Source organism: Propithecus coquereli, unplaced genomic scaffold (assembly GCF_000956105.1).
Source record: "Propithecus coquereli isolate 6110/MARCELLA unplaced genomic scaffold, Pcoq_1.0 Scaffold16, whole genome shotgun sequence".
NCBI lineage: Eukaryota > Metazoa > Chordata > Mammalia > Primates > Indriidae > Propithecus > Propithecus coquereli.
In genome coordinates, this window is record NW_012140524.1 from 5,626,821 (window position 1) to 5,638,821 (window position 12,001).

At 41.8% G+C, this 12,001-nt stretch overlaps 1 protein-coding gene across 1 annotated transcript; it reads left to right on the forward strand.

The window, feature by feature from the left end:
- The first annotated feature begins 1,819 nt into the window (after nt 1–1,819).
- Nucleotides 1,820–3,199, forward strand: LOC105807541 (chromosome unknown open reading frame, human C12orf71). The gene is made up of 3 exons (XM_012640962.1): nt 1,820–2,345; nt 2,410–2,412; nt 2,885–3,199. Exons 1-3 carry the CDS (start codon nt 1,836–1,838, stop codon nt 3,197–3,199), a joined length of 828 nt encoding a protein of 275 aa, XP_012496416.1. The 5' UTR covers nt 1,820–1,835.
- Nucleotides 3,200–12,001: the final 8,802 nt, after the last annotated feature.

The following is a 12,001-nucleotide window of genomic DNA, read 5'->3' on the forward strand; positions in this document are numbered from 1 at the left end:
ATCTATTGATTCCATTCTCATTAAAGTCAACAGTCATGCTGTCAAGTCAATTGGAAGTTTTCCTTTGTTTTAAATCATGTCAAATACTTCAATATATTTTGAATTGCCTGGAAGAATGCCTGATAAATAAATACCACCATCCAAGTACAGGCATAGAGGATGAGTCCAGCTTCCCTCCCAGGGGAAGAGGCCTTCTGTGATCTCACAGACTCACCTGGTCCCATGGAGCTTGCTCTCCACCCCCGACCCCCAACAGGCTGTTTCTCACCAAGGCATCCTGGCTCACACTGTGCCTTCTCCCTTCACCCCTACCTCTTTTTCACCTTGCTAATTTCCACTCCTCCCTTACTACTCACATCAGAAGGAATCTCTCCCAGGTGGCCTATTCTGGGAGCCCCACCCCAAACCCAGCCCCGGCTGCACAAGGTGCCCTCCTTTCATTTCCCCTGCCATCTAAGTTCTCTTGTTACCACCCTGTCCTATAATAGGCTGATTATGTCCATCTCGCCAAATAGGCTCTACATTCCCTAAGGACAGGAACCATCCTAGACACCCACATGGTGAGAGGGAAGTAACCACCACGAATTTGTCCTTCGGCCCTCAAGAGGGATCCTCTTTAGCCCAAGATGGCATGGGTATAGAATATTTTGGAAGCAAGAGGGTAGATCCTGTGGTTTTCTATCTCTTTCCCCTCCCCCCTTCCACATTTCTGGCTCTGACTGATTTCCTTGTGTTGCCAAGGTAACCAACAGTCCCAGAACACAGACTTCTGACAGTTGGACTTTTAGCCACTGAGATGCAGGACCTGAAGGATCTCTAACATCCCCCGTTTATGTGCTTCAGGAGTTGGCAGCATTGCTTCCGTGTGTGTAGCCATCAGAGAAGGGCGTGGCAGAGTCTACAATGTGTGTGTGTGTGTGTGTGTGTGTGTGTGTGTGTGTGTGTGTGTGTTTGTTCATTCTTCCACCCTCACTTACTTGCCAGGGCATCATGGAAAAAGCTGGACTAAAAAGTGCCGTCAGATGGTGGGAGGATGGGCAACTAAATGGTATAACCTTTCTGGAAAGTAATTTGGTATCAGATACCACAAGACTTTAATGTATTTGTGGTCTTTGGTCCATTAATTCCACATATAGGAAAATAACAAGAGGTATGGATTTATGGACAAGGGGGTTCACTGCAGATTTATTTATTAAAACCATCACCTAATGGTTAATAGTAAGAAGTGGTTAAAAGTTACAGAATAGCTACATATATGTTTGGTTCCAGGCTGTGCCATAAAATTTAATAATCTCAATTTCAACTGAGATGACATCTTGTGTGTGTGTATATGTGTATAAACATACATGCATACCTATATGTATAGATAAAAAGAAAAGACTATAAGGAAATCCATTAAAATGTTTTAGTGATGGTTATCATTATCCCTGGATGATGGAATCACAGCCATGTTTATTTTCATCTTCATACTTTTCCGTATTTTTCCAATTTTATACAACGGTAACCTTTTTCTTTATTATATAAATTCTTTCAACTGTAATAAGACAAATGTTGAGAGATATCAGGTGGAGATGCTTAGCAGAGAGGATTACAACACAAGGAAATAAGTTTTTAAAGGGAGAGGGCCACCTCTTCTGCCCTTCACTGGGAGACTGCAAAAATAGGATGAACTTCCATCTAAATGGGATAGTTCTGAATAGAAAAAGGAATAGATGGTGTTATTGCGTAAGTACCACCATTCTCTTCTTTTCCTCAATCCTGCTTGCTTTTTTTTTTTTTTCCCCCCTGAAGGTTACTGAGTTGAGGGAGACCTGAGAATTGAGCCCTTGAACTCCATGGCAGACTCATCCTCTAGCAGCTCTGAATGCAAATCCAACCTGAGCCTGTCTGTGGGCTATTTTCCCTGTGAGGATACCTTCTGTGAGGACACCACATCCTGTGAAGACACACCTTCCAAGGCGTCTCCAATCCACTTCCTCCCTCCTATCCAAGGGACGTGGTGGACTGGAAGTACAGGGAGACTCAGGAGGAGACGAGACCAAATTGAGGACCGCCCAGAGCAGTTCTGCAAACTAAGCATTGCCCTCGCCTGGGATGGTGATGTGGGCTCTAACAGTGCAGACTCCATAACTAATTGGGATCTAAATGGAGACAATCAATGGATAGACAAGTACCCAAGAGAGAGAACGAAACTGACTCTCAGCAAACTGGATGGTCTTGTGCAAACGCTTGAGACATTTCTAGACAATCAGAAAGATGATGAAGGTGATAACTCTGTGTTCCCAGAATCTACTTGGGAGGAAGATTCCCAGCAGTCCAGCAACCCCCCTCCAGATAGGGCTCAGGCCAGCCATCAAGAACATGATACTTGTCAATGCTTGCCCATGTGCAAAATACCAGAAAACAAAGATGGTACCCAGTTCCCCCAGATTCCTCTAAGGCTTAAGGAGCATGAACTTGCTGAGGTAAGCACAGAGGTGTCTCACAGGACAGCAAGGGACAGGCTGGGGGTGGGGGTGGCCACGTGGGACCACACAGAGCCTTGCAACCTGCCGTGAAGCAGGCTGCCCACTTCCCCCCAGCTCCAGGTGTGGGACATGACTAGCAGTGGGAGAAGAATCCTGACACAGAAAGGAGTCAGGGTGGAGTTGCAGGGGAAAGAGCAGGGAGTCCTGAGGGAATGAAAAGGGTAAGAAGCAAGGAGAAGGGCTAACAAGTATATTTAAAAAAAATTATGTGTTTAAATATTAATGACTATTGAAATTTTGCATTTACAGTTGGGCTATGTTTGGTAAAAGGATTTGAGTTCCAGAAATGAGTAAATATTGACACCACTGCTCATTGAGGTTACACATACCTAAGTCATCCTCCATTTTCTTTGCAGATAAGCCAGGCAACTGGCTGCCAAAAGACAAGCATGACAAAGAGTTCCTCAGTCTCGTCGCGGCAGGCAGTGGAGGAGGAGGACACGTCTTCTGACACACAAGCCCCATCCTGTCTGAACTTTGGGTGGGTCTTCCGTTGGCTGAGGCAATTGGTCCTTTCCTCCCTGTGGCGGCGAATGCCCCCCGCGACAGCCACCCAAAGCCCCCCTCACCCAGCACCAAAGAAAAGATACTCTCGCAGAAGCAAGAGAATCCAACCCCAAGAATCCCCCAAATTAGGACACCCTACAGCACCAGATTTTTTAACTTTTTGATAGTCCCTGTTCCACAATTCCTGTAGGTTTATGTTTTCCCAATAAACAAAACCAATGTTCTTGTTACCCACGTCTTCCTCTTCCAGCATACCATCTTGACCCAGGCTGAAGGCATACATGTGTCTAGAAGCTGACATTTATTCTTGGGAAATTTTAAGTATTAATAATATTATGCTTCCTAAACTAAAGGCATTCTTTTTCTCTCCTCTCCCCTCTTCTTATTGTATTTTAACCTATTTTATCTACCTTATGTATTTTAACCCATTTTATCATTAACCCAAATCCCCATTTTCAGCAGGCAGCAGTACAACCCATGAGATTCCTGCCGTGGCAGTGTGATTTTGATTGAAATTCCAGGGCTTGAAGAAGTGGCAGAGGGAAGTGAGTCACTGAGGAAGCTAATTCCAATTGGTAGTGTTTCGAGAACACAGACAGCAGTTCTGATGTTTCTGGGGACCAATCTGGCTCTAGCATGTGTTGCCTTGGCTGTCATAGTGGCCCACTTAGGAAGATGATGAAGATTGGGAATGCTATAATACTTAACCACTTTAAGCCTCGCTTTCCTCATTCATAAGATAGGGGAGATAATATTATAATACATACCTCCTAGGCTTGGTGTGAGAGTTCATGAGATAATGCAAGCACGTGCCAAATATTATTATTATTGTTGTTATTAGTCATTCTCCTGAGGCACTCCCCAGAACACTTGATTCAAGGGATATCCAAAAGTGAGAGTTTGAGTCAATTCTCATTGAAATACCTCCCACACAGAGCAATATTTACCAAAAGTTAAGGGTTTTCAGCAGATCTTGACTTAACCAAAGACTCTCCCAACCCATTCCACTGTGCCCTCTGAAATTCCTTTGCAAGTGTCACTGAACTTTCCCCTAAATGACACCTTCTTTGAGGAAGACTCTCCCTGTTATTGTTATCAACTCCCCCCACCCCCAGTATCACTATGACCATGCTCATTCACTCACAGGTTCACTCAACATCCTCTTGGTTCAGCTATGACTACCATCCTGTGTGACCTTCAGAGCTCATGCGGAAAAGCACATGACTCCTTGGTCTTAAATTCCTTTCTTTTCTCAACTTCAATTTCCTTATCCCCTTCCTTCCTCTCTTTCTTCCTTCCTTCCACAAATATTTAGCACATAGGAGTGCCAGATACTTTTCCTGTTTACCAGAAAAAAAAAAAAAAAGACTCACTCTTTGAGCTCAAGTGCCTAATTATTTAAGCAATAAAGCCATGTAAACATGTGACTATAAAGGGTCATGGCTAACAGTTTGTAGGGGGTACACATTGGGTACTAAAAAAAGAATAACACATTCGGCATGGGGAGAGGTTGATTTGGAAAGGTTTCCTGGGTAAAGTTCTTTGAGTTACAGGTGAGGTTAGTTTAAGGTGGAGGACTTTAAGCTGCTGGATAAATTGGTGTGGAGTGGAGGTGTGAGATCTTGGTTGGTTAAATATGTGAGAGAGTGTGTGGCGCATATGGCCCAGGAAAGATAGGACAGCTGGGGGGAACAGGTCAAATTGCTCAATGTGTGCTCAGGGTCATACCCTGAGTCTCTTCCCAGCCAGACCTCCCACTTTATCTGCATTTCTGAGAATACCTGACCCTTCCACTAGTCCCATCACCACAACTGTTCTCTGACTTCCATCCACTTCCCTATAAATCCAACACATACACCTCCTTCCCAAACCTGGCATGTCCAGCACATTTAGCAACATCCACAATGCCTTGCTTGCCCTTTTCTTCTCCCGGATCTTCTTTTAATCCATACTCAATCCAAATTCCCCAAGAGGACACTCTTGCTTCTCATTAGGGCCAACAAGCAAAACCAGAGGGATTTCCTTCTCCATTCCCTGACTGCCTAGGGAACCCACCCTTAAAGAGCCTGCTGTAGGGTTACTATGGGGCAATATCGAACCCTCCTGGTAAAGTTGACCATTGCCCCTCCATAAGCTCTTCCCCAGTCTCTACCCTGCCACACTCACACCACCCACCTGTACTTTTCAGCTCTCTTTATACAAACACACACACACACACACACATTTTACCTATAGACTGTGGGCTTTCCAAGGCAAGCACCAGGTCTTTAGTTCCTTTCTATTGCAAACTCCTAACACAGTATCTAATACAGAGTAACCGTCTATCTGACTCTATATAATTCTTTAAATGTTTTCAATATGTCCTATCTATATAATTTTTTAAAAAATGAAATACAACAGCTTAAAGAGTTGCATCTTTTAAGTCAAAAGTGACTGGTCAGCAGGAGGAAGGAGACCGGAAGAAGAGCAAATGGCCATCAGTAAAAGGTCAAGAGAGGTGGCAACCTACAGACTGAGAAACCTAGTAAGACCAGAGGAATTTAGAAATTCATTTGAAAATTTAATTCATCAAATATGCATGGACACTTAATGCTGCTTTAGACTAGATAGACTATGATAGGCCTAAAAGAAAGATGACATCTCCTACCCTCAAGGGACTTGCAGCCACAGTTTTGTTATTATTTTAATTCTTTCTCTAGCAATTAAGCTCTAAGAAAAACTCAACCAAAACAAACTACTTTCAAAGGCTGTTCGTACTGAATAAGATGCCCTGTTCTTTAGTTAGATTTCTGACATATTTGCATTTTTCAGTGCTGTAGTAATATAAACCTGCTTGACAGGTATGAACCTGTCCCTAAGATTCAAGCAATGTACTTTGCAAGCCTTTTCAATAAAGTAAGCTTTGCATGTCCTTTGGGGTTAAGTGTCAAGCTACACATCAGAAAGGAAGACAAAGTATTAATATTTAAAAACAGGAACTATTTCAGCACCTCCTCATTTATTATAGTGTCAAATATGTTATGAAGCTACAAGCTGCAGGTCAACCTATGACCAGGTCCTCTGCTTTGTGTCACATACACGGGGCTGGGGCTGGGGCTGGAGGCGGCCCACTGCATGCATCCAAAGGACTGACAGCCAACTGGAAGTGGTCACTGAGAGATACTAGCTTTGCTATATCCTCAAGCCTCCCATAGAATTATTGTGATTGCCAGGGACATACTAATCTAATTAACTGATACATTTTGGGATCTATTATCTCATAATTGAAGACTAAAATCATTCCTTCAAGACAGTTGCTCAACTTTGAAGCCTCTCAAGCTCAGCTGCTTGAACTAGCCATTTGTTAACTTAAACATTCATATTCTAGAATCCATAACACCATAATATAAGCCAGAATACAGTGTGAGAATTTATCAGGCAAATGTAGGGGGTAATCCACTATCTCCAAAACACAGAATTGGGATAGGCTAGTGTAAATACATTACAGACCAACCATGCCATGCCAATTTATTGCTCAGCAGAATCCCAGTGAGAGAAAAAAGTGTGCGATCAAACTACACCTGCAAAACGGGCAAAATTTTTCCAGACTTCAAGACTGTGCTAATTCACGACTCAAGAGGATACACAGGACCAAGTCTAGCTGGCCACAAGAATAGTGTCTAAAATTCTCTTACAAAACAATTAAAAGTCAAATGAAGCAAATCATAAAAGAATTCCTAGAGAGTATTAAGGTCTTTACCCCAATATTAAAGAGCAGTTTCATTTACTTAGGAGAAATAGTTAATTGTTTAAAAAATAAATCTTCTCATTGTGAATTGCAAGTGGGAGGACATATATATCATGCAGGACAGTCTCCAGTTTCAAGATGGAAGGGTGGGTTTGATACTGCATTGCTTGGAGTCAATCTTGCCCTGTTACCCCCTAACTCCCCAAAGAAATAGAACAATGCTCTGCTCTCAGAAGTGAAACAAGATCCTCATCAGATAACACTCTGAGTGAAGGAGTCATGAGCAGAGTGGGTACAAAAGCCTCAGGATAAATTCCCAAAAAGATTATTAGCCTAGATCGAGAAGTCCCACAACAAAATCATTTCCGTTTTATCTCACTTTTCAAAGGAATTCCATGGTTTTAATGCCCATTCCATTAACACGCTTTATGTAGAACTACTTCCAAAGCATTTTCAAATGGAAGGGGGCAAATGTCATATCTTTTTAGATGGTGGCTGTTGAAAGAAAATTCATCTCATCATTACTGAATTCTCTCAGTCCAGAAAGAAATCAGTATGGCAATACTTAATTTTTCCTCTTTTGCATCAAAAAAGATGTATTAATTTAAGTACAAATCTCTAAAATAAAGAGCTCTCTCCCCTCTAGGGTAGAGCTTTCCTGTATACCCACTCACAAAGGAAAAGATAACACTTTAGATATCTTAATGGTTAAAATGATTGGTGAATGACTGTCAGGGAACAGGATGTGCACATGATCTCTAAGAATTACTCCACGATGACTTATTAGCTATCAAGGGGAATGGGCACCTTTACAATGAGAGGTCTGGTGAATACCAACTTAGTCAGATGAATTAAACTTAGCCTAGCCAACATCACACACCTTCTGAAGGGAAGCAATGTATACTTGCTAGCAATGTCTAATCTGAATCTAACAATGAGGACACCAACAGTCAGGTGAATCCAGATTGTAGGACATTCTACCAGACAGCTGTCTTGGACTTTTCAAACATGTTAACATCATGAAACACGAAATAAGAAAAAAAAAAAAAGGCAGGAGGCAAGACAGTTCATAAAACAGACTAAAGAAACATGATGACCAATTGCTATTTGTGATTTTTGACTGAATCCTTGATCAAAGTCACAAAGCAAAATAAAACTATGGTAAAGGATATTTTTCAAACAGTTGGACAATCTGAATATGGATTAGATAATATGATTGAATATTTCCTGGGAATAATAAGAATATTACGGCTATGCAAGAGAATGTCCTTGGTTCTTAGGAAATTCGAAAAGTTGAAGTATTTTAAGGGTAAAGTGTCATATCTGTGACCTGCTTTCATATGAGCCAGGAAAAAAATAGAGAAAATGAGAAAGTCAAGACGGGGAAAATATAAAGAAAACCTCAAGTAGGGAATCCAGATCTCTGCTATTCAAGTACTATATTTGCTATACTAGTGTGATAATATATCTTTAGAGATACACGTATTTAAAACATTAAGATATTTACTCTCAACAAAACTGAGACAGTAATTTGATTTCTCAAGTGACATAAACTAGGCAATTCTTTAATCTAGATTCATTCATTCATCCTGGCAACTGCCTTTGAATTCACAACTGGCTGCAAGAAATTTTTCGTCTCAAAGGTTGGTAAATATTCCTCCTTCATGTCCTAAATATATAAAAAGCAAATTGGTCCAGTTGAAAGCAGACTAGTATCTAGGCATTTTTCTAAAACACGTGAGATTTCAGGAGTTTATTTAGCTTCTGCTAGGATTAAAAAGAACAATTTTTGCCAAATGGAGAGGTAGGTCTTCTGCCTTTTCAAATTATCGCAAGTTGCAAGGTCTGGATATCTCATGTCTACCTTCGAAAGAAATTCTTACACGTTTTCTGCTTCTCACAAATCAGGAACAGCCTGACACAGTACTAATAATTCCTGAAAATTGTTTTGACATTTCCTTTTATTTTGAGCAGTGCTAGATTGTTCTGCTTCTTCCAAAACTAACAAGAAGAATAGGCATAAAGTTACCATATAATCTATTGTCCATGCTTTTGAGAGTGAAAGAGTACTATAGCCTCTATTAACATTTTTAGCATCTATCTCTTATATGACTAAAGCTACAGATCCTCTCTTAAATTAATGCCTATGTTCATATATACTGAACACTTTGCAAATAATTCAGTAAGTTCAAAGACTCTCTGAATCCTACCCTTCACTCCCAGGTTGAAAATCTAAGCTCTTATATAAGTCTTCCCAGCTTCGAATTCCAGTTTACCACTTATTTGCTGTGGATCCTGGGGAAGTTACCTCTCTTGGTTATTTCCTCCTCTACAAACTGCAATACTAATAGTACTAAACTCAAAGGGTTGTGGTAAGGATTTGGTAAAGGTACTTGGCACATAGTAAGTGTTTACAAATTTTAGCTACTGCTAGTTGCTGTCACGTGATTTCTTTGCTTTAAAAATCTACCACGGCTCCAAGTGACTACAGAATTAAATCCAAGTAAACTACCTGTAAACATCTCTATCATTGGATTTGGATGTTATTTTCCGGTAATCTCACCATCTCCACCCCACCCCAACCCTGCCCCTGACACCCCAGAACTCTGTAGTGCTTGTTCCCCATACCCTCCTGCCCCAGTGGCTTTGCTCATGCTGTTCCCTCTTCTTGGAACTGCCCTAGCTGTGCTAACTCTCCAGTCTGCCCTGCGACCCACCTACTCCCAAAGGCACTTCCACGTGGGCCTTCAAGGCCCAGGTTAAATTCAATTAACCTGTAGGATGGCGTAGGTTGGAATTAATCTTACCCTCCCTGTGCCACCACAACATTTCGCTTTTACCTGTAGTAAGTGTACGTTTTATTCTGATTCACAGACAAGTGCATCCATGTCTTTCCCTCCTGCTAGACAAAAGCCGCTATGTTCTGCTTCTCTCTGCATGCTCCAAAGCCCCTGGCCCAGTTTCCTGCACCTAGTAGCTCCATGACAAATATTTGGTAAAATGAACAGTTAAATCTGCAGGAAATAATTTAAGCAGATAATATCTGAAATTGAATGTCAATTTCCTCTCATAAAACTTAACTAGTTTCTACTTTAATTAAGTCTAGTCCTTGAATGTCTCTAGGGGGACGACCAGGGCAGGGCGGGTGTAGCATAGTGTAGATGCTTCCCGAGTTGAAAAGCTCAAGCTTTGTACAATAGACAAAGCTAGTTAACAAAAGAATATCCACATCGTTCTACTTATCTGAGTAGAGACTTATAGTCTATCCTCTCTTGTAAATTTAAAAGGATTTTTTAAAGCCTTTGCATTTCTAAATCTTCCAGATGAGGGTTAGATTCATTCATTCATTCAAATACATTTTGTAAACACTAACATGCTGGAGACCGTGCACAAAGATGAGTATGACAGACTCCCACCCCGTGCCACGTTAATACCTTTCACAGCCAGACACGACTGTTTCTGGCCACTGATAAGCATTTCCCCGAGAAAATTTACTGAACACAGTGGACAGGAAGTTATCTAGGCTAAAAAGATGCACCAGACTCCTAAGGTGCCCCACAGTGGGCTCTCAGGCATGACTAAGAGAATTCTCCTTGCTCTTCCTTTCATTCGTTTATTTACCACTCGGCCCCTTGCTGAGGTCCCCACGTGCTGGCCATCATTACCTCTCATGTCAAGGACATGGGGATACACAAGACATTGTTCCTGTTCTCTACATGTCCGAAGCCTGGCAATAGTGGTAATTATTGTTTGTTCATCAAAAAAACAATCGTTTCTTGGGCAATTCTCCTTGCCTGTCTTCCTCTCACACAAGGTTGTTTAAAAATATCTTCTGGACGTGGGTCTGGCTATCCCAGCTTGTAACTCATTCTTCCCTTACATGATTGGTTCTCTACATGAACTGTACAGTCAGACTGTCGGAGTGTCCTGCCACAATAATTGGGATTACTTTCCTTACGTTATACAGTCAGTATTTGTGAACTTGCTCACTTGTTAAAATTTGCTTGCAACCCCAAAATCACCAGTCAAGGTGGGTTCATGGTCATCATGGGCATGCACAGAGCAGCAAAAAATCTGCGTCCCCCTCATGTATGTTCTAAGCTGAGGTCAAACAAAGTGATGCTCTGCCTTCCTGTTTCAGCTCAGCCCTGATGTTATAAAGTGTCCGTTTCATGGTTTATTCTGTGCTACATTTTTCACATTTTTGTGCTTTTTGTTGCTGGCTTCCACTGTTTAAAATGGCCTCGAGGCGTAGTGCTGAAGTTTGTCTAGTGTTTCTGGGGCAAGAAGGCCGTGTGCCTCAAGGACTAAATATACAGGTGAGGGAGGCTTCGTCCAGGCAATAGTCACAGTGCTGTTGGCTGTGAGGTCAATGGTAAATGACTCAACAACGTATATTAAACACGGTGTCTTTAGACAGAAACACACATAAAACAAGGTTATGTATTGAGCAGTTGCTGAAAATGTTGTGACCAGAGGCTTGCAGGAACCTCACTCTGGACCCCCCCTAGGAAAAGTACTCTGTAATTCAGTGTTCACAGTGACTTTATAGACCGTAACTACCACAACACCTCCACCAAAAAAAACCCCAAGAATCGACTGACTATCCAGTCATACACACTGATTTTTTTTTTCAGCTTTACCTTCTGAGAATTGAGTAGAGCCAAAAAGTGAGGAAACAAAAAAAAAAAAAAAAAAAATCACCCTCTGGAATTTGTGACATTTTGGTAGAAGCAGTTGATATTTTCTACTCCTCTAGAATCACTCACAGTCTTGCAAAGAAGAGCTTGCTGCTCTGCTGGCTAACAGGGGAGGAAAGAAAAGGGGTCAACAGGCCAGGGGTGCTATGTACAGGTCAATGTAAATGGGTTTTTCTTGGGTGTTGCTGTTTCCCCTTGTGAGAAAGTCTAATGCCTGAAGGCCAGATACTCTTATTTCCTGCTCGATACTTGGTTTTTCACTGTCCCACCGACATGGGAGGCCCAGTCTGGGTGAAAAGTCTCCAAAAGGACTGTTCTGTCCAACCTTACACAAGACCAATGTAGACCATGAAGAACCAGAAATCCCACTTTTCTAAGCAAATAATGCATTCTTTAATTCCTAAAAATGTATAAAGAATAAGATAATTTAGGCCGGGCGCGGTGGCTCACGCCTGTAATCCTAGCACTCTGGGAGGCCGAGGCAGGTGGATCGCTCAAGGTCAGGAGTTCGAGACCAGCCTGAGCAAGAGCGAGACCCC